Raw genomic sequence first — 23,285 nt, 5'->3', positions numbered from 1 at the left:
TTATTGAGACATTTCTTGGAAGTACATATTTGTTGAGTAACGAACGTATTTTGACATTATACTCATCATCGACATCTCTAACACACAGATATAATAGGGCAGTTAGACTGCATGATTTTTCAATGACGGGTCCTGTTCAGTAGGGAGACAACATTTTGAGTCCGAGTGAAAAGGAGAGGAATTCCCCGTACTTAGAACACAGAGTTTTGTTTTCAAAAAGTTTTCCTACGGTGTGCCCTACTGAACAATACTCTGGTCCATTCATTTGACAGTGTCCCGATCCTTGTCCTTCTCATGGATACAATCATCAGTAAAATCCTGATCCGGCATCATTACCACCATTACAGCCCTCATCTGAGCATGCCAGCATGGGGTTGTCCCATAAACAGTGTGACTATAACGGCCATGATGATGCATGTCCTGTTAAACAACCCATTAGCCCACCTCTCTGACTCAGAGATCATAAACGTTGGACGTCGTCCAAAAAAGGTAATGGCTTGAAGCTATGCAGAATAACTAATATAATATAATGCGATAGATGTAGTGAGAGTTGAGTGGTGAGTAAATGACATGGTTTAGCCAGCAGGGGTGTGGTCTCTATTGGAAAGGCCAGGTTAAGAACAGAACTAACCCCTGTCTCTTGCGGGTCGTCTGTGTAGAAAACCCCGATGAAGATCGTGGAGGAGGAGGAAGAGGAGGAGGTTGAGATTCAGCCAGACCCTCTTCATCAGCTTATCCTCCACTTCAGCCACAACGCCCTCACAGAGAGAAGGTAATGTAAGAGAGTAAGAGACCAATCTACCAATGTTTCTTTAATTTAACCTTTTATTTTGACAGGGAGTCAATCAACCAATCACTCAACCGATCAATTAAACAGTGAACAAGTGTTTTATCCAATCTTACTTAAATACATAAGAATTGTGTTAGCTTAACCTATTTGTGTTATTTACTTTACTGACCTGATACAAGTCATGATAATAATTAGATAATATGTTCTTCTCTCCAGTTTCTTGGAAGAAGATCCGTTATATATTGCGTATGCAGACATGATGGCAAAGGTACGCAACTGAGAATTTGAGCACACTTTGGCTGCGTTTACATAGGCAGCCCAATTCTGATATTTTGCTCAACTATTGGCAAAATATCTGATCTGATTGGACAAAAGTCAAATTAGTGGCAAAAGATCTGATCTGATTGGTCAAAAGTCCAATTAGTGGCAAAATATCTGATCTGATTGGTCAAAAGTCAAATTAGTGGCAAAATATCTGATCTGATTGGTCAAAAGTCCAATTAGTGGCAAAAGATCAGAACTGGGCTGCCTGTGTAAATGCATACGTTCATAATCAGACTGAAGTGGGTTCATAATCAGTTAATGCACAGTTGTCCTAACTCTAACATTTTCCTCCTTTATCTCCTCAGAGTTGTGCAGAGGATGAAGAGGAGGAAGGGGAAGAGGAGAAAGAGAAGACGTTTGAGGTTTCAATCTGTCTGTCCTTGTTTCACTAACCCCCTAGTCTGAATCTGTTTGAATCTGTCTGAACCCAGTCTGAACCTGTCTGAACCCAGTCTTTGCCTTTAGGCTGGATAGATATCTGACTTGTGAATGATGAGACAGGATTTTAAATCAACAGCACTCGCTACAACTGATAACTAACTTCCCACGTCTACACTGTCAGCTGACAAAGAACAGGCAATGGTTGAAATGTTGTCACTGTCGTCGTCACTGTGACAGCCATGTTCGATTTAAACCTTTCAGTAGCATATATTTTATACAATCAGATTTGTCCTTTTGTATCCAGCAGCTATAAGATCATTGATGTTGTCACTTTCCTGTGAGGTGTGTGAATGTTTCTCTAAGATGATGTTTTATTGTGTATTTTAACCCCAGGATTATAGATGTTGACATATTAACTATGAGACAGGTTTACTACAGCTCACTGCATGTCTGACCCTGGGCCATAGCTAGATAGAGAGAGTTTGGCTATTGTGTATGATCATTATATGAGCTGACATTCCCCCTTTGGGCCCACAGGAGAAGGAGATGGAGAAACAGAAGATCTTGTACCAACAGGCCAGACTGCACGCCCGCGGGGCTGCTGAGATGGTGCTACAGATGATCAGCGCCAGTAAAGGTGAGAATGTTCTTTTATCTACAGGTGTAACTTCAGGGGCCTTGTGTACTACACAGCATGTTGACCCTCAAATAAATATTTTATCCAAACTTGCAGTGGAATAAGCTCGCAAACCATAATCGAAGTCTCGTTTTAGCCGTCTGTCTGTGGCTAGCAGTGTGCTAACAACTTGGGTGCTCAGTCTACTCCTCTCTGTCCCCAGGTCGACTAGGTCCTATGGTGACCTGCACCCTCAAACTGGGCATCTCCATCCTCAACGGAGGCAACGTGCTGGTTCAGCAGGTTAGACTACATTACATTACCAGAGATGTATTACTGTGTATGTTACACACCATTACCAGATTTGTATTCCATCTTCACATCTTACCAAGAGTTTCTGTGCATGAAAACATGAGTTTTTTAATTTCCATTGTTTTGCAGAAAATGCTGGATTACCTGAAAGAGAAAAGAGATGCAGGCTTTTTCAAGAGTTTGTCAGGCCTCATGCAGTCCTGCAGGTAACCGTGACTACGCCACCCAAATAACCCAGAGGACAGATCTCGTCTGGGAACTGCCTGGGAATGATGATAGACTTCTGATCAACTTCTGATCAATTAAAATACTGTAACTTATTGATAAGCATGTTGGTTATACCCAATGACATGATGAAGGGACCCTCATTGTCCTATCACCACTGTTTACTGTCATTCTTATTCATTACCCCTGCTGCTCTACTGTGTTTCTCTTTGACCATGTCTCTTATCGTCCTACCCTCCACAGTGTCCTGGACCTAAATGCCTTTGAGAGACAGAACAAAGCGGAAGGTCTGGGGATGGTGACAGATGAAGGCTCCAGTAAGTTTAGCCAGGTCTGGGGATGGTGACAGATGAAGGATCCAGTAAGTTTAGCCACAGGATGGTGACAGATGAAGGATCCAGTAAGTTTAGCCACAGGATGGTGACAGATGAAGGATCCAGTAAGTTTAGACACAGGATGGTGACAGATGAAGGATCCAGTAAGTTTAGCCACAGGATGGCCAGCTGATGCACTATCCCCAAGCTTTAAATAATAATAATAATAATATGCCATTTAGCAGACGCTTTTATCCAAAGCGACTTACAGTCATGTGTGCATACATTTTTACGTATGGGTGGTCCCGGGGATCGAACTCACTACCCTGGCATTACAAGCGCCGTGCTCTACCAACTGAGCTACAGAGTAGTTTAACATTTGAGTTCAATTGTAGTTTTTATTTTCCCCTTTTCCCTTCAGCCGTAGGTTCCGAGAGCTGTCTCGCGGTCTTGGTTGCTTTTTCACACTTGGAGGATCTTTACCCAGAAAACTTGAGTTTCTTTTTTTTTCTCCTTTTCTTCTCAGCAACAGGTTCAACTCTAGGTTCAAGAGGATTATCTTAGCTGCTGTCTTGGAGTATCTTTACTCAGAGAATCTTTGGGGCTCAACACCGCACAGCTTTCACTTCCTGCTCAGCAAGAAACCAACCTCCTTCCAAATGGCTAATGCTGGAGCATGACATTGTCTTATCTCTCTCACTGCGATGTTTTACACGTTGGTGTCAAATTATCTTCAGAAAGAATGGCCCTAGCTAATAGAAAATGAACGTAAAAATTGCGTTCGACCTTGTATTGCGATTTTCTGTTGCGCGTTGTTCTTAATGCTTGTGCTACGGCAGGTAGCTTAGTGGTTAAGAGCGTTGTGCCAGTAACCGAAAGGTCGCTGGTTCTAATCCCCGAGCCGACTAGGTGAAAAATCTGTCGATGTGCCCTTGAGCAAGGCACTTAACCCTAATTGCTCATGTAAGTCGCTCTGGATAAGAGCGTCTGCTAAATGACGTAAATGTAAATGCTACAGTAGTGGTAGAGTCAGGGGTCCATGTGATTAACCTGTTGTTGTCTAGACAGTCATCAGGGCTGCAAGGCCTCGTCGCATGATACAGTATATACAATAGGCTTATGTCTCAGGGTTGGGGTCAATTCCATTTAGATTCAGAAAGTAAACCAAAATCCTCATAAAAAAGTATAGAAGTATATAGTTACATTTCCTGAATTGAAACGTAACTGACCCCAACCCTGCTATGTATTATACAGGATGAATGTCACTCACCGCTTTTAATCACTACATGAATTGAGTTCATTGTAAATAAAGAAGTAGTGAAGTTTCTGACTAAATGTTTCATCAGGTTTAGGAATCTAAGCTGTTCAGTATTTTCATCAGGCTTAGGAATCTAAGCTGTTCAGTAGTTTCATCAGGTTTAGGAATCTAAGCTGTTCAGTGGTTTCATCAGGTTTAGGAATCTAAGCTGTTCAGTGGTTTCATCAGGTTTAGGAATCTAAGCTGTTCAGTAGTTTCATCAGGTTTAGGAATCTAAGCTGTTCAGTAGTTTCATCAGGATTAGGAATCTAAGCTGTTCAGAAGTGCAGTTTGTGAGAGTAAGTACAGTAGTTGTCAACGTCTACTAACATCTACACTCCCCACGTTGTCAGGTTCCGTACGAATACAAATACAGTGTAGCACAAGCACCAAAAGCCTTTCCAAGAGATATTTTTACTCCTAAATCGAGAGCAGGGGTTTCCTCCGTCCTGAGGTAGGGGGCACCTAAGACATGGTGCAGCATTAGCTAGATACAAGCCTCCTTCTTCACATCTATATTACCTCACACACCTAACACATACACTATATTTCCAGTTTTGATAGGTTAACAATAGTTATTTTCCACCAATATCCTATATACTAGTTACTTACTAAATATCATAAATCTTTATAACTCTCCCCTGAAGACCTTCATTTTAACAGCATGCCCTTGTCTCTTCACCCATAATGAGGTCTTTTAGACATCTCTCACTATTTTCAATATGTCTTCTCTTGCTTACGTCTGCTTTTTTTGTATTTGTTTTGTCCCCTCCTATCATTAAAACTCATCGACGGCAGTCAACAGTGAGCGGGGTAAATAGACTATTCAGATGCTCTCATAACCTCCATGCTAGCATATTGAAAGTCGTGGCAATATTTCAGTCCCTCTCTCACCTTCACCTCCCTGCCTCATTGACCTGATGACCTGGAAGCATTAACTCATTGCTCTGGTCTGCAGGGAGGTACATTCATGCACATGCATGCGTAGAATATAGACGTAGAATTATAGGTTTACGTGGTAGTTTCTCTTTATGTTACTAAACTCTACATCACTCATCTACATTCTACTACTGATACTCCTATAAGGCTATCAATGTCTTTTAAATAGTTTAACCTAAGATTTGTAGACTTGTCCACAGCTAAAGCAAAGCTTTGATGTGCTTTGGACTTGGGGCCTATTCCACAAAGCTGGTTTCATGTATAGGTTTAACTTTCATATGGATGATATAGCTGATCCAGAAATGTAATACAGAATTCCCAAGATTGTGAAGTACTGTGGAATGGAACCTTGGAATTGCTTGATGATTCTAAGTGGAGAACATTCCATCATTGTGTTCTGATCTTTTTGAAAATGGATCCCCTGTGTTCTTGTCTTGTTCTATACTATATATATACTATATGGTATATGTGTCTTGTTCTATACTATATATATACTATATGGTATATGTGTCTTGTTCTATACTATATATATACTATATGGTATATGTGAAAGTTACCTGGCTAATCCCCAGTTTCCTGAAATGTCCTGGTGTTTCACAATATTAATTTCATTTTTCACAATCAGCACTTTGGATGCAGCTGTTAGCCTGACACAAAAGTGTTGTGTGCAACACAAACCCAGACCCACTCTCTTTGAAAAAAGGGTTCCAAAAGGGTTCTTCGCCTTTCCCCAAAAGGAGAACACTTTTTGGTCCTAGATAGAACCCTTTTTGGTTCCAGGTAGAACCCCTTTTGGATTCCATGTAGAACCCTCTGTGGAAAGGGTTATACATTGAACCCAAAAGGGCTCTACCTGAAACCAAAAACAGGTCTTCAAAGGGTTCTCCTATGGGGACAGCCGAAGAACCCTTTTAGGTTCTAGATAGCAACTATTTTCTAAGAGTGCTGTATCTGTGCTAGCCACCTGCCTGTCTAAGAGTGATGGGTGTCGAGTGAGCGAGGTCACAATCCTGACTTGACATCCGCAAGCCTAACTCAGACTTTCACCTAAATCATGTATTGAGATTATCGTGAAAACTCTAGTTGCTTGTGAATTCCGCTGTTATTGTTTTGGAGAGCATTCTTCACCTACTTCTGTCTCGTCCACAAGGTTCCAAAGTGCTGACGAATGATGACTTCACCAAAGATCTCTTCAGGTTTTTACAACTGCTCTGTGAGGGGCACAACGGGGGTGAGAACCTTCATTAATTGGTGTAAAACAAAGTATTAGTATATTATTTTTTGTTATAGCTTGCTGCTTTACTCAAACGATGTTATCCCAATATCAAAATGTGTTCATCACCACAGATTTCCAAAACTTCCTGAGAACACAAACAGGAAACACGTTGACAGTCAATATTATCATCAGCACAGTGGACTACCTGCTACGCCTTCAGGTGAAACACACACACACACACACACCCACATTCAGGTTCCCCGGGCAATGATGACGTGGATGTCGATTAAGGCAGCCCCCCGCACCTCTCTGATTCAGAGGGGTTGGGTTAAATGCGGAAGACACATTTCAGTTGAATGCATTCAGTTGTACAACTGACTAGGTATCCCCCTTTCCCTATTTATAAACCGAAATTCTGATATTTTGTCCCTGTAACCCCCCCTCTCCCCCCCCACACACACACACACACACACTACCACTCACTATAAGGAGAATGTGACGTGGTTTCACCACCACACTGACATGGTAATCCTTCTCTGTAGGAATCTATCAGTGACTTCTATTGGTATTACTCTGGGAAAGACATTATCGACGAGGCAGGGCAGGTCAACTTCTCCAAAGCCTTAGCTGTCGCAAAGCAGATCTTCAACTCACTCACTGAGTACATCCAGGTAAGTAAGGCCTGACTCTTTCTGACTTTACAGTGTTTCACATTTAGACTATAGTCACTCTTTCCCAAGAGTCACATTTGTATTTTATTTTATGACACTAACATGTTTTTTTGGTTGTGATCTTTATTATCATTCACTTTCTTTTGGTCCTTCTATCCATCTCTCTCCCCCTTCCTCTCTTCTTCCTTCCCTCTCTCTCCCCCCTCTCTCTCCCTCTATCCCACCTCTCTCTCTCCCTCTCTCCCACCTCCCTCTTTCCCCCCTCCATCTCTCCCTCTCTCCCACCTCCATCTCTCCCTCTCTCCCTCTCTTCCCCCTCCCTCTCTCCCCCCTCCCTCTCTCCCCCTCCCTCTTTCCCCCCTCCATCTCTCCCTCTCTCCCACCTCCATATCTTCCCCCTCCCTCTCTCCCCCCTCCCTCTCTCCCTCTCTCCCTCTTTCCCCCCTCCATCTCTCCCACCCTCTCCCCCTCCCTCTCTTCCCCCCTCCCTCTCTCCCCCCTCCCTCTCCCCCCCTCCCTCTCTCCCCCCAGGGCCCATGTATTGGGAACCAGCAGAGTCTGGCCCACAGCAGACTGTGGGATGCAGTGGTGGGATTCCTGCATGTGTTTGCCAACATGCAGATGAAGCTGTCCCAGGTAACCAGGTGTCCTCACTGCTGCACCAACCAGGGAGCAAAATAAAACAGTAAACTACTGGCCCAGTCCAGCGTCCTGCGAGCTACCCTGCTATCCTGGAGTTGCAGTCAGTGGCCCTCTGCTTCCTGTCAGTCAACGCTCACTGTCGTCACTGTCGTCGCCAACGTCTCGCCAATATAAAACTGATCATATAAAAATCACTCACATTTCGATAGATCAACGTCCTGTCCAGGGGGTGTACTTGTGTGTACTGCCGACACTACAGACACAGGAGATAGGTTCCTGCCCTGGGGGCCGTTGTAGCTCAAGGCTTACTTACTACTACACAGCCTCAAAGAGTAGAGGATTCACCCACACAGTACCACACCAAACATCCTCAACATCAATAAGCAGGTCATTAGATGCTGTAAATGACAATGTTCTCAGTCAACGTGGCATCGTCATAGGATGCCACCTTTCCAACAAGTCAGTTTGTCAAATTTCTGCCCCGGTCAACTGTTATCGTGAAGTGGAAATGTCTAGGAACAACAACAGCTTAGCCGCGAAGTGGTAGGCCACACAAGCTCACACAACAGGACTGCCGAGTGCTGAAGCGCCTAGTGCTGCTAGTCTTTGTTTTGGTTTTTGGTTATGTCTTTTTTTTTGGTCTTTGGTTATGTGTTTTTAATGCATGCAACCTGCGCTATTGAGATTGTAAAATCATGAAAATGCTTCATAAATACATGTTATAATTAATAAATACTAATAAATTAATAATAATATTAATGCAATTCTTCCAATGATTGGTGCCTCCTAGGACTCGTGTCAGATTGAGCTGCTGAAGGAGTTGATGGATCTTCAGCAGGACATGGTGGTGATGATGCTGTCACTGCTTGAGGGTAAGAACCTACAGATTCACTCTAACACTAATAGGACTCATTTAAGACGTGGTAGGTTACAGTCACCACAGGAGCATTTGTTTGAACGTATATATTTACGCCATACAGTCAATGATTTACACATATCACCTGATGGTACATACTGTAGTTATCCACATAATACAAGTTATATGTGAATATGAAGTAAGTCCGTTTGTAATTAAGTGAGGAAGGAGGGAGGGAAAGTAAGTGAGTTTGTCATTTAGTAAGTAAGAATGCAAATGCAACGCGCCATTGATTCCTAGTCCTATGTGGTGTCTCCTAGGCAACGTGGTGAATGGAACGATAGGGAAGCAGATGGTAGACACTCTGGTGGAGTCCTCCAGTAACGTAGAGATGATCCTCAAGTTCTTCGACATGTTCCTCAAGATCAAGGACCTGACCACCTCTGACAACTTCAGGGAGTACGACCCCGAGAACAAGGGGGTGATCTCCAAGAAAGATTTCCAGAAGTCCATGGAGAACCAGAAGCAGTACACCCAGTCAGAGATCGAGTTCCTGCTCTCCTGCGCCGAGGCCGACGAGAATGACATGTTCAACTACGAGGAGTTTGTGGAGCGGTTCCACGAGCCAGCCAAAGACATCGGCTTTAACGTAGCCGTGCTGCTCACCAACCTCTCTGAGCACATGCCTCACGACCCCCGTCTGGCCACCTTCCTGGAACCGGCCGAGAGCGTGCTGAACTACTTTGAGCCATACCTGGGCCGCATCGAGATCATGGGCGGAGGGAAGCGCATCGAGAGGGTTTACTTTGAGATCAGTGAGTCCAGCCGCACGCAGTGGGAGAAGCCACAGGTCAAAGAGTCTAAGAGACAGTTCATCTTCGACGTGGTCAACGAGGGGGGAGAGAGCGAGAAGATGGAGATGTTTGTGAACTTCTGCGAGGACACCATCTTTGAGATGCAGCTGGCGTCTCAGATCTCGGAGCCAGAAGTGGTGGAGCGCCCGGAGGAGGAAGAGGAGGAGGTGCACAACTTGCTAGAAGAGCTGGCTGAGCAAGAAGAGGAGAGCAAGCTGGAGGCTTCCTCAGCTTTCACCATGGTCTGCGTCTCCGCCAAGAAGAAGATCTCCAACTTCAGACAGATGCTGACCTTCAAGAGCCTCAAGAAGCAGTACAAGAAGTTCAAGAAGCTGAGCATGAAGGAGATGATCGTTGGGTTCTTCTCCTTCTTCTGGATTCTCTTCACAGGGTTCTTCAAGGGGATCTACAGCCTCATCTTCGGATTCTTCCACCTCATCTGGTCATCCATGTTCGGCGGCGGGCTCGTCGAAGGTGGGATCTTTTTATCTTCTTTTTTAGTTTGATCTCTTTCGTTTTATTGTTTTAGGCTACTGTTAAGGGTGTTGCAACGTTTTGTTTAAATGTACTTTAAATTCAGTTTGATTTGATTTGACTTGAAGGAGCCAAGAACATGAAGGTGACAGACATCTTGGGCAACATGCCCGATCCCACCCAGTTCGGTATCCACGGTGACGTGTTGGAGACAGAGAAGGCGGAGGTGGGTGATTCGGTGTCGGGCGGGACAGACCAGGCCATCAAACCGTCGGACAAGGCAGAGCAGGACATCTTGATGGAGATGATTAATCCGACACCAAAGAAAGGGGAAGGGTTGAAACATGTAGATCCTGGACTGGGAGACGTCTCTGAGAATCTGACCGCTGAGACCACCGCCACTGTGGAGAAAAAGGTGAGCAATCTGTAGACCTATCTCTAAAACAGTAGGTAAAGGGAATACATGTTGATTCTCTATGAAGAGTTCTCAGTAAAATGCTGGGCTTGTTTCACATGGATGGTGTCACCAATAAGTATCCTCTCTAACCTTCTGTGGTCTGTCTCATGTAGAAGGCCGCTTTTGAACCAACAGAGTCTGAACCAGAGAAAGCCGAGTGAGTGGTCTACACCATTTATTTATCTCTGTGTATATGTTTACTTCAGTTATGTAACATGGAGGGCATGTTCAAATCTAAATTCAATCAACTTTATTTAAAGGTTTTTTTCTATTATTTTTTTCTTTGTGCTCGGTTTCTCGCATCTTGACACTTTGTTATTGCAAATAAGAGTCTGATCTTAATTGCTCATTATTTCTTAAAATTGAAATAATGGAATGAAATGAAAGAGAAGGGTTGTGTTGTGTTGGGGTTTCAGCTCTCTAAGAGGTGTCAGAGGTATGCGCTGGTGTCAGATCGATAACAGATCGGCGGTCATCTTGTGTTCTCACAGCACAGAGAAGAAGGAGAAGGAAGACAAAGTCAAGGCAGAGCAGCCTAAAGAGGAAGTGGCTCAGGATAAGCCCGCCCCCAAGTCCAGAAACGGCCAATCAAAGGAGGCTCCTACTTCCTTCTTTGCCAGCTTCTTGGCTGGGCTGGAGGTCTACCAGACGAAGATGCTGGTAATACATCAGACATTGTGCTTGTTCAAGATCGACTACAGCTTTGCGTATTGAGTGTGGGAAATGCGCTCTAAAATTTGAATATTTATTATTATTGTAATTATTATATTGCAGTTGGAGACTTCAGAATAACTGATCTGGGAATCACTTTGCATCCTAAATAACTGCGTATTATTTGAAGATCAGTCAGTTTGTTTAGTCGGTGATCAGCGACTGATCAGAATTGATGCTCTCAAACACAGACGTTGTTATTCTGCCTGTCACATGCTGTCAATGGTGACCTTCCAGGTCGTCTTCTTTGCAGTCACGCTCACCTCAGAAGACCACTATGTATTATCATGACTAAATGTCTGACTTTGTGTTCTATGTGTCTGCAGAACACGCTGGCTCGCAACTTCTACAACATGCGTTTCCTGGCTCTGTTTGTGGCGTTTGCGATCAACTTCATTCTACTGTTCTACAGGGTAATTTACAGTGTTACACATTACAGGGTTTTTCTTACTCTCTTCTACAAGATGCAAAGGATTAATGCTGAGATGGAGCTAATAAGATATACATAGATAATACAGACCGTGCCTTGGGAAAGTATTCAGACCCCTTTTTCCATTTTTCTAAATGTTACTTTACAGCCTCATTCTAAAATTGATTAAATGTTTTTTTCCCCCTCATTAATCTACACACAATACCCCATAATGACAAAGCAAAAACAGGTTTTTAGACATTTTTGCAAAATGTATATAAAAAACAGCAACTTTAATATCATTTACATAAGTATTCAGACCCTTTACTCAGTACTCTGTTGAAGCACCTTTTGAAGCGATTACAGCCTCGAGTCTTCTTGGGTATGACACTACAAGCTTGGCACACCTGTATTTGGGGAGTTTCTCCCATTCTTCTCTGCAGAAACTCTCAAGCTCTGTCAGGTTGGATGGGGAGTGTCGCTGCACAGCTATTTTCAGGTCTCTCCATCGATGTTCGATCGGGTTCAAGTCCGGGCTCTGGCTGGGCCACTCAAGGACATTCAGAGACTTGTCCCGAAGCCACTCCTGCGTTGTCTTGGCTGTGTGCTTTGGGCCGCTGTCCTGTTGGAAGGTGAACTTTCACCCCAGTCTGAGGTCCTGAGCGCTCTTGAGCCGGGTTTCATCAAGGATATCTCTGTACTTTGCTCCGTTCATCTTTCCCTCGATCCTGACTAGTCTCCCACTCCCTGCTGTGGAAAAACATCCCCACAGCATGATGCTGCCACCACCATGCTTCACCGTTGGGATGGTGCCAGGTTTCCTCCAGATGTGATGCTTAGCATTCAGGCCAAAAACTTCAATCTTGGTTTCATCAGACCAGATAATCTTGTTTCTCATGGTCTGAGAGTCCTTTAGGTGCCTTTTGGCAAACTCTAAGCAGGCTGTCATGTGCCTTTTACTGAGGAGTGGCTTCCATCTGGCCACTCTGCCATAAAGGCCTGATTGGTGGAGTGCTGCAGAGATGGTTGTCCTTCTGGAAGGTTCTCCCATCTCCACAGAGGAACTCTAGAGCTCTGTCAGAGTGGCCATCGGGTTCTTGGTCACCTCCCTGCCCAATCCCTTCTCCCCCGATTGCTCAATTTGGCCGGGCGGCCAGCTCTAGGAAGAGTCTTGGTGGTTCCAAACTTCTTCCATTTAAGAATGATGGAGGCCACTGTGTTCTTGGGGACCTTCAATGCTACAGAATTGTTTTGGTACCCTTCCCCAGACCTGTGCCTTAAAACAATCCTGTCTCAGAGCTCTACGGACAATTCCTTCGACCTCATGGTTTGGTTTTTGCTCTGATATGCCCTGTCAACAGTGGGACCGTATATAGACCGGTATGTGACTTTCCAAATCATGTCCAATCAATTGAATTTACCACAGGTGGACTCCAATCAAGTTGTAGAAACATCTCAAGGATGATCAATGGAAATAGGATGCACCTGAGCTCAATTTCGAGTCTCATAGCAAAGGGTCATTTTCTAAAAACCTGTTTTTGCTTTGTCATTATGGGGTATTATGGGGTGATTTTTTATTTATTTAATCCATTTTAGAAATAAGGCTGTAACGTAACAAAATGTGGAAAAAGTCCAGGGGTCTGAATACTTTCCGAATGCACTGTACATTCTTGTCAATAACCAGACTATTGTGTGTCAACTTTGAGACAACGTTGTGAGGTGGTTGTGTGTTTACTGGGATTTTACCATATCTGTCATAGAAATAAAAACCCATTTTCTCTGTGGTTCATTTTCCCTCAGGTGACTGCTGATGAGGATGATGAGGATGACTCCTGGACTAGTTCTGATGATGATGATGATGAAGGTGGTGAGGAGTACTTTGTCCTGGAGGAGAGTACAGGCTACATGGCCCCTATTCTGTGTTTTCTGGCTGTATTCCACACTGCTCTCTCTATCCTCTGCTTGGTGGGATACTACTTCCTCAAGGTGATTACAATCATTTAATCAATCAATCTATCAATCAGTATGACTGGTGATTATTACGGTCAACTGATCCCATCAATGCACAACATCACTATCTCCTTTCTTTCTTTCTTTCTTTCTTTCTTTCTTTCTTTTCTTTTTTCTTTCTTTATTTTCTTTCTTTCTTTCTTTCTTTATTTTCTTTCTTTCTTTTTTTCTTTCTCTTTTTTTCTTTTTTTCTTTTTTCTTTCTTTTCTTTCTTTCTTTCTCTTTCTTTCTTTCTTTCTTTCTTTCTTTCTTTATTTTCTTTATTTCATTCTTTCTTTATTTTCTTTCTTTCTTTTTGTCTTTCTTTCTTTCTTTCTTTCTTTCTTTCTTTCTTTCTTTCGTCTTTCTTTTTGTCTCTTTCTTTCTTTCTTTATTTTCTTTCTTTCTTTCTTTCTTTTTGTCTTTCTTTCTTTCTTTCTTTCTTTATTTTCTTTCTTTCTTTCTTTCTTTTTGTCTTTCTTTCTTTCTTTCTTTCTTTCTTTATTTTCTTTCTTTCTTTTTTGTCTTTCTTTCTTTTTGTCTTTCTTTCTTCTTTCTTTCTTTCTTTGTGTGTCTGTGTCTGTCATTCCAGTCTATTCTCTTCTTCCTCCGTGTTCCTCCTCTCACCCGTTCTCTATGTCATCCATATCCTACCCAGGTGCCTCTGGTGGTGTTTAAGAGAGAGAAGGGGATCGCCAGGCTGTTGGAGTTTGAAGGTCTCTATATCACAGAGCAGCCTGCAGACGATGACATCACAGGACAGTGGGACCGCCTCGTCATCAACACCCCGTGAGTCATACCACAGAGGAACACCTGACTTGGACTGAAATAGGTGCCGGTACTCATTTTGGGTGCCGGTACTGTTTATATTCAGTTGCAGGAACTCCACAATACTTTTGAGCTAATCTATAAGAGGTGCAGTAGAACATTTGAGGTGTCGGTATACAGTTCCGGTAAGCTCCTGCCCATGTACACTCATATTCAAAAGTCAGTTGAAAACGTCACCAGCTTCAGATGAATGTTCCTAATAGAGTTATAGGTATTGAACTACTTTTGAAGTCTGATCTATGTCTATTGTCCCTCGTATGTGTCTGCAGATCCTTCCCCAATAACTACTGGGACAAGTTCATCAAACGGAAGGTACGTGGGATTTCAGAGCTAATGTAAAACATTTTTTTACAAAAATTATAGTCTTATTCACATAATTCCACACTAATACTATACACATAACTACATACTGTGGTATAACAATCTTATAAACCCAAATCAAATGTACAGTTGAAGTCGGAAGTTTCAACCACTCTGGCAAACTATAGTTTTCGTATTTGTCTGTTCTGTCTATAGGTCATTAATAAGTATGGAGACCTGTATTTGTCTGTTCTGTCTATAGGTCATTAATTAGTATGGAGACCTGTATTTGTCTGTTCTGTCTATAGGTCATTAATAAGTATGGAGACCTGTATTTGTCTGTTCTGTCTATAGGTCATTAATTAGTATGGAGACCTGTATTTGTCTGTTCTGTCTATAGGTCATTAATTAGTATGGAGACCTGTATTTGTCTGTTCTGTCTATAGGTCATTAATTAGTATGGAGACCTGTATTTGTCTGTCTATAGGTCATTAATAAGTATGGAGACCTGTATTTGTCTGTTCTGTCTATAGGTCATTAATAAGTATGGAGACCTGTATTTGTCTGTTCTGTCTATAGGTCATTAATTAGTATGGAGACCTGTTTTTGTCTGTTCTGTCTATAGGTCATTAATAAGTATGGAGACCTGTATTTGTCTGTTCTGTCTATAGGTCATTAATTAGTATGGAGACCTGTATTTGTCTGTTCTGTCTATAGGTCATTAATAAGTATGGAGACCTGTATGGAGCTGAGCGGATAGCTGAGCTGCTGGGTCTGGACAAGAGTGCTCTGGACTTCGATCCTACTCAGGAGACCGTGGTGGAGGCGGCTTCTCTTGTATCCTGGTGAGACATCCACTCTTCTCATATAATCCTTTTTTATTTTTTTATTTTTTAGGGGGTAGATCAGCTTTAATATTGCAGATAGATTGTTACTTCCACCAATGTAATTGTCTGCATCACTTCCAATCCCCCATATGTTTTTTTTTCTCTTGCAAAAATATACAGTATCTCACAAAAGTTAATATTTTGTAAATATTTGAGTATATATTTTCATATGACAACACTGAAGAAATGACACTTTGCTACAATGTAAAGTAGTGAGTGTACAGCTTGTATGACAGTGTATATTTGCTGTCCCCTCAAAATAACTCAACACACAGCCATTAATGTCTAAACCGCTGGCAACAAAAGTGAGTACACCCCTAAGTGAAAATGTCCAAATTGGGCCCAATTAGCCATTTTCCCTCCCCGGTGTCATGTGACTCGTTAGTGTTACAAGGTCTCAGGTGTGAATGGGGAGAAGGTGTGTTAAATTTGGTGTCATCGCTCTCACACTCCCTCATACTGGTCACTGGAAGTTCAACATGGCACCTCATGGCAAAGAACTCTCTGAGGATCTGAAAAAAAGAATTGTTGCTCTACATAAAGATGGCCTGGGCTATAAGAAGATAGCCAAGACCCTGAAACTGAGCTGCAGCACGGTGGCCAAGACCATACAGCGGTTTAACAGGACAGGTTCCACTCAGAACAGGCCTCGCCATGGTCGACCAAAGAAGTTGAGTGCACGTGCTCAGCGTCATATCCAGAGGTTGTCTTTGGGAAATAGACGTATGAGTGCTGCCAGCATTGCTGCAGAGGTTGAAGGGGTGGGGGGTCAGCCTGTCAGTGCTCAGACCATACGCCCCACACTGCATCAAATTGGTCTGCATGGCTGTCGTCCCAGAAGGAAGCCTCTTCTAAAGATGATGCACAAGAAAGCCCGCAAACAGTTTGCTGAAGACAAGCAGACTAAGGACATGGATTACTGGAACCATGTCCTGTGGTCTGATGAGACCAAGATAAACTTATTTGGTTCAGATGGTGTCAAGCGTGTGTGGCGGCAACCAGGTGAGGTGTACAAAGAAAAGTGTGTCTTGCCTACAGTCAAGCATGGTGGTGGGAGTGTCATGGTCTGGGGCTGCATGAGTGCTGCCGGCACTGGGGAGCTACAGTTCATTGAGGGAACCATGAATGCCAACATGTACTGTGACATATTGAAGCAGAGCATGATCCCCTCCCTTCGGAGACTGGGCCGCAGGGCAGTATTCCAACATGATAACGACCCCAAACACACCTCCAAGACGACCACTGCCTTGCTAAAGAAGCTGAGGGTAAAGGTGATGGACTGGCCAAGCATGTCTCCAGACCTAAACCCTATTGAGCATCTGTGGGGCATCCTCAAACGGAAGGTGGAGGAGTGCAAGTTCTCTAACATCCACCAGCTCCGTGATGTCGTCATGGAGGAGTGGAAGAGGACTCCAGTGGCAACCTGTGAAGCTCTGGTGAACTCCATGCCCAAGAGGGTTAAGGCAGTGCTGGAAAATGATGGTGGCCACACAAAATATTGACACTTTGGGCCCAATTTGGACATTTTCACTTAGGGGTGTACTCACTTTTGTTGCCAGCGGTTTAGACATTAATGGCTGTGTGTTGTGTTATTTTGAGGGGACAGTAAATTTACACTACTTTACATTGTAGCAAAGTGTCATTTCTTCAGTGTTGTCACATGAAAAGATTTACTCAAATATTTACAAAAATGTGAGGGGTGTACTCACTTTTGTGAGATACTGTGTAAATATACACACACACACATATACATATACATATACATATACATATATATATATATATATATATATATATATATACACACACACAGTGGGGAAAAAAAGTATTTAGTCAGCCACCAATTGTGCAAGTTCTCCCACTTAAAAAGATGAGAGAGGCCTGTAATTTTCATCATAGGTACACGTCAACTATGACAGACAAAATGAGAAAAAAATCCAGAAAATCACATTGTAGGATTTTTTAATGAATTTATTTGCAAATTATGGTGGAAAATAAGTATTTGGTCAATAACAAAAGTTTCTCAATACTTTGTTATATACCCTTTGTTGGCAATGACACAGGTCAAACGTTTTCTGTAAGTCTTCACAAGGTTTTCACACACTGTTGCTGGTATTTTGGCCCATTCCTCCATGCAGATCTCCTCTAGAGCAGTGATGTTTTGGGGCTGTCGCTGGGCAACACGGACTTTCAACTCCCTCCAAAGATTTTCTATGGGGTTGAGATCTGGAGACTGGCTAGGCCACTCCAGGACCTTGAAATGCTTCTTACGAAGCCACTCCTTCGTTGCCCGGGCGGTGTGTTTGGGATCATTGTCATGCTGAAAGACCCAGCCACGTTTCATCTTCAATGCCCTTGCTGATGGAAGGAGGTTTTCACTCAAAATCTCACGATACATGGCCCCATTCATTCTTTCCTTTACACGGATCAGTCGTCCTGGTCCCTTTGCAGAAAAACAGCCCCAAAGCATGATGTTTCCACCCCCATGCTTCACAGTAGGTATGGTGTTCTTTGGATGCAACTCAGCATTCTTTGTCCTCCAAACACGACGAATTGAGTTTTTACCAAAAAGTTCTATTTTGGTTTCATCTGACCATATGACATTCTCCCAATCCTCTTCTGGATCATCCAAATGCACTCTAGCAAACTTCAGACAGGCCTGGACATGTACTGGCTTAAGCAGGGGGACACGTCTGCACTGCAGGATTTGAGTCCCTGGCGGCGTAGTGTGTTACTGATGGTAGGCTTTGTTACTTTGGTCCCAGCTCTCTGCAGGTCATTCACTAGGTCCCCCCATGTGGTTCTGGCATTTTTGCTCACCGTTCTTGTGATCATTTTGACCCCGCGGGGTGAGATCTTGCGTGGAGCCCCAGATCGAGGGAGATTATCAGTGGTCTTGTATGTCTTCCATTTCCTAATAATTGCTCCCACAGTTGATTTCTTCAAACCAAGCTGCTTACCTATTGCAGATTCAGTCTTCCCAGCCTGGTGCAGGTCTACAATTTTGTTTCTGGTGTCCTTTGACAGCTCTTTGGTCTTGGCCATAGTGGAGTTTGGAGTGTGACTGTTTGAGGTTGTGGACAGGTGTCTTTTATACTGATAACAAGTTCAAACAGGTGCCATTAATACAGGTAACGAGTGGAGGACAGAGGAGCCTCTTAAAGAAGAAGTTACAGGTCTGTGAGAGCCAGAAATCTTGCTTGTTTGTAGGTGACCAAATACTTATTTTCCACCATAATTTGCAAATAAATTCATAAAAAATCCTACAATGTGATTTTCTGGAAAAAATTTCTCAATTTGTCTGTCATAGTTGATGTGAACCTATGATGAAAATTACAGGCCTCTCTCATCTTTTTAAGTGGGAGAACTTGCACAATTGGTGGCTGACTAAATACTTTTTTACCCCACTGTATATATATACAGCTACAGAAAAAATTAAGAAACCACTGCAAAATTATCAGTTTCTCTGGTTTTACTATTTATAGGTATGTGTTTGGGTAAAAATAACATTTTTGTTTTATTCTATAAACTACTGACAACATTTCTCCCAAATTCCAAATAAAAATATTGTCATTTAGAGCATTTATTTGCAGAAAATGACAACTGGTCAAAATAACAAAATAAGAATAAATAAATAAATAAATAAATAAATAAATAAATAATGCAAAGAAAATAAGTTCATGTTCATTTTTAAACAACACAATACTAATGTTTTAACTTAGGAAGAGTTCAAAAAAATTCAAGCAGCTCGGCTTTGTTTGATGGCTTGTGACCATCCATCTTACTCTTGATCACATTCCAGAAGTTTTCAATGGGGTTCAGGTCTGGAGATTGGGCTGGCCATGACAGGGTCTTGATCTGGTGGTCCTCCATCCACACCTTGATTGACCTGGCTGTGTGGCATGGCGCATTGTCCTGCTGGAAAAACCAATCCTCAAAGTTGGGGAACAATGTCGGAGCAAAGGGAAGCAAGTTTTCTTCCAGGACAACCTTGTACGTGGCTTGATTCATGCGTCCTTCACAAAGACAAATCTGCCCAATTCCAGCCTTGCTGAAGCACCCCTAGATCATCACCGATCCTCCACCAAATTTCACAGTGGGTGCGAGACACTGTGGCTTGTAGGCCTCTCCAGGTCTCTGTCTAACCATTAGACGACCAGGTGTTGGGCAAAGCTGAAAATTGGACTCATCAGAGAAGATGACCTTACTCCTGTCCTCTACGGTCCAATCCTTATGGTCTTTTGCAAACTTCAGCCTGGCTCTTCTTTGCTTCTCATTGATGAAGGGCTTTTTTTCTAGCTTTGCACGACTTCAGCCCTGCCCCTAGGAGCCTGTTTCGAACCGTCGTCACCGTGCACTTCACTCCAGCTGCCGTTTTGCCATTCTTTTTGTAGGTCACTTGATGTCATCCTACGGTTGTTGAGTGACATTCAAATGAGTTGGCGGTCATCCCGGTCAGTAGAGAGTCGTTTTCGCCCTCTGCCGGTCTGTAGCTTTGTTGTCCCCAATGTCTGCTGCTTGACCTTGTTCTTATGAACCGCCGTCTTTGAAATTTTAAGGATGGAAGCGACCTGACGCTCACTGTATCCCTCTGCCAGTAAAGACAGAATTGAAACCTCCTTTTTCTCACTCAAAACTTTCCTTTTCAACTCTTTTTGCATGGTCAATAGTTATTTTTTTATTAAAATTACTTTTGAGGTACTATTAGCACTGTTTTTGCCATCCAGCTAGTCCTATTGCAAGAGGATAGTGATGACCACAGCAGTGGTTTTTATACTTTTCCTCGTTAAATAAGATCTGGTTCATGTGATCACCTAATCAGTACCTAATTCAGTAGAATGAGGTGTGCCTGTGTTGGAATTCAACAGACACTGGAATGGAATGGCTGTCATACATGTAGAGATGCTGATTTAAGAAACATTTGCAGTGGTCTCTTGATTTTTTTCCACAGCTGTGTGTGTATATATATATATATATACACACAGACATACTATATTCTCATATAATCTTAACAAAACTCATAATAATGTGAATGCTGGCTGATGCACTGGTAATGAACACAGTGATAAACATAGAATCTCAGTTTAGTTAACCGCTGGTGAGAAAGTAATCCTCTCATATCAACACAGTAAAATGACATGATCCTGTATTGTGAATGTGTGGTTAAATTTAATTCAACGCTAAGAAACAACTGTCTGTTTCCTAATGGCAGGTTGAGCTCTATCGACACCAAGTACCACATCTGGAAAATGGGAGTGGTGCTGACTGACAACGTAAGTGTTTACTCCCTCAATAAAGCCAAAACTGTCAACCCAGCCCCTCCCCCTTCAGTGTTTGTGGCTGGCAATAAGGCTCTGGATAGGTAGTAAGCAGTATGGTCTAACCACCCTGAGGCCATTAGAAGGCTAGCTGGAGCCATCACCATATTGCTTACAACTATCCAGTCCCTTACAATCGGCAAGCACAAAAGGGAAAAGTTGATTTTAGACTGAAAAAGCGACGGACTGAGCTTGACTTTTCCTTGTTCTTGTCATTTGCAGTCGTTCCTGTACCTGATCTGGTACGCCACCATGTCCATCCTGGGTCACTACAACAACTTCTTCTTCGCCGCCCATCTTCTGGACATCGCCATGGGCTTCAAGACCCTGAGGACCATCCTGTCCTCCGTCACTCACAACGGAAAACAGGCATGTGGCGATAATAACCACCAGACACCGTCAGAAGGCCACACAGACGTTTTAATCACTAGACTGTAGATCAGGGGGACATCTCAATGCAGGTTAGCGTTTTTTTTTGTTGTTGTCATGAATCTTGTTCTGGATGCAGCTCTGCAGTGTGGTCACTAGCTGTAAGAGCGAGTAAGGGGGGAAAAAGTAAAGTGCTAGTTTTAGTTCTCAAAAGGCTTTTATTTTATTTTTGGGTGGGGCGGTGAGATTATTTAAAATACTCTTTGAAGAGGTAGGGTTTCAGATATTTTCGTAAGATGGGCAGGGACTTTGCTGTTCTAACTTCAGGGGGAAGCTGGTTCCACCATTGGGGTGTCAGGACAGAGAAGAGCTTGGACTGGGCTGAGTGGGAGCTGCCCTCCCGTAGGGGTGGGAGGACCAAGAGACCAGAGGTGGCAGAACGGAGTGCTCGGTTTGGGGTGTAGGGTTTGAGCATAGCCTGAAGGCAGTTCCTCTTGCTGCTCCGTAGGCAGGTACCATGCTCTGTAGTGGATGGGAGCTTCGACTGGAAGTGTGGAGGGGCGCGGTTGTTATCCTCTCTCAAGTCAAGTGAAGTCATGTTTCTTTAAAGTGCATGTGACACAGGTCTCAACACAATTTACATTTCTGTATGCTGAGAATATTAATTTCCTCTCTCCAGTTGGTGCTGACTGTCTGTTGGCAGTGTATCTGTACACCGTGGTGGCCTTCAACATCTTCACTAACAATGACCCCCTCTCTGTCTCTCTCCATCTCTCTCTCCCTCAATCTCTGTCTCTCCCTCTCTATCTGTCTCTCTCCCCCTCTCTATCTGTCTCTCTCCCCCTCTCTATCTGTCTCTCTCCCCCTCTCTATCTGTCTCTCTCCCCCTCTCTATCTGTCTCTCTCTCTGTCTCTGTACAGTTGGTGCTGACTGTAGGTCTGTTGGCGGTGGTGGTGTATCTCTACACCGTGGTGGCCTTCAACTTCTTCAGGAAGTTCTACAACAAGAGTGAGGACGAGGACGCACCTGACATGAAGTGTGACGACATGATGACTGTAAGTCTATTCACACACACACACACCTCTACTCACTGCTGTAGTGTTGATACTGTGTCATAGCATGTATCAGTTAGTCATGCACATCCTTCAAACATTACGTTCTTAAGATAACCCAGTAATAGATGGCTTGGTTAGAGTTCATTCCACAACTCACAGAACATGTTGTAGGAAGGGATCCAGAAATGGTGTCAACCCTGCTGCATATCCTTCACACTAGTGTACAGTATATCACTCAGATTGGAATAAGGAGGAGTTTAAAAGCCCCGTCTTCATCCTTTACTACATAAAGCACAACGTTTACACTTGTATCAGTCTTTTTTTGAAAGATTGAGTTTTAAAGCCCCCTCCTCCCCTCCCTCGCTTCTCCTCCTCAGTGCCATCTGTTCCACCTGTATCTCCTCCTCAGTGCTATCTGTTCCACCTGTATATCCTCCTCAGTGCTATCTGTTCCACCTGTATCTCCTCCTCAGTGCCATCTGTTACACCTATATCTCCTCCTCAGTGCCATCTGTTCCACCTGTATCTCCTCCTCAGTGCTATCTGTTCCACCTGTATATCCTCCTCAGTGCTATCTGTTCCACCTGTATCTCCTCCTCAGTGCTATCTGTTCCACCTGTATATCCTCCTCAGTGCTATCTGTTCCACCTGTATATCCTCCTCAGTGCTATCTGTTCCACCTGTATCTCCTCCTCAGTGCTATCTGTTCCACCTGTATCTCCTCCTCAGTGCTATCTGTTCCACCTGTATCTCCTCCTCAGTGCTATCTGTTCCACCTGTATCTCCTCCTCAGTGCTATCTGTTCCACCTGTATATCCTCCTCAGTGCTATCTGTTCCACCTGTATCTCCTCCTCAGTGCTATCTGTTCCACCTGTATCTCCTCCTCAGTGCTATCTGTTCCACCTGTATCTCCTCCTCGGTGCTATCTGTTCCACCTGTATCTCCTCCTCGGTGCTATCTGTTCCACCTGTATCTCCTCCTCGGTGCTATCTGTTCCACCTGTATCTCCTCCTCAGTGCTATCTGTTCCACCTGCATCTCCTCCTCAGT

At 43.4% G+C, this 23,285-nt stretch overlaps 1 protein-coding gene across 1 annotated transcript in view; it reads left to right on the top strand.

The window, feature by feature from the left end:
• The window catches only part of LOC121548540 (ryanodine receptor 3), a 128,897-nt gene that overhangs the window by 100,017 nt on the left and 5,595 nt on the right, over positions 1-23,285 (top strand). The window contains 24 exon segments of the mRNA XM_045210126.1: positions 660-772; positions 1,007-1,058; positions 1,420-1,476; positions 2,033-2,132; positions 2,335-2,414; positions 2,553-2,629; positions 2,892-2,965; positions 6,349-6,429; positions 6,546-6,634; positions 6,957-7,085; positions 7,617-7,721; positions 8,518-8,599; positions 8,904-9,911; positions 10,040-10,326; positions 10,482-10,525; positions 10,860-11,028; positions 11,406-11,492; positions 13,289-13,474; positions 14,136-14,266; positions 14,575-14,617; positions 15,323-15,450; positions 20,705-20,765; positions 21,033-21,179; positions 22,101-22,235. Coding sequence (XP_045066061.1) covers positions 660-772; positions 1,007-1,058; positions 1,420-1,476; positions 2,033-2,132; positions 2,335-2,414; positions 2,553-2,629; positions 2,892-2,965; positions 6,349-6,429; positions 6,546-6,634; positions 6,957-7,085; positions 7,617-7,721; positions 8,518-8,599; positions 8,904-9,911; positions 10,040-10,326; positions 10,482-10,525; positions 10,860-11,028; positions 11,406-11,492; positions 13,289-13,474; positions 14,136-14,266; positions 14,575-14,617; positions 15,323-15,450; positions 20,705-20,765; positions 21,033-21,179; positions 22,101-22,235 — 3,465 coding nt within the window.

The sequence above is a fragment of the Coregonus clupeaformis genome, chromosome 33 (assembly GCF_020615455.1).
Source record: "Coregonus clupeaformis isolate EN_2021a chromosome 33, ASM2061545v1, whole genome shotgun sequence".
In the NCBI taxonomy this organism is placed as follows: domain Eukaryota; kingdom Metazoa; phylum Chordata; class Actinopteri; order Salmoniformes; family Salmonidae; genus Coregonus; species Coregonus clupeaformis.
This window is presented reverse-complemented; position numbering and strand designations above follow the sequence as displayed.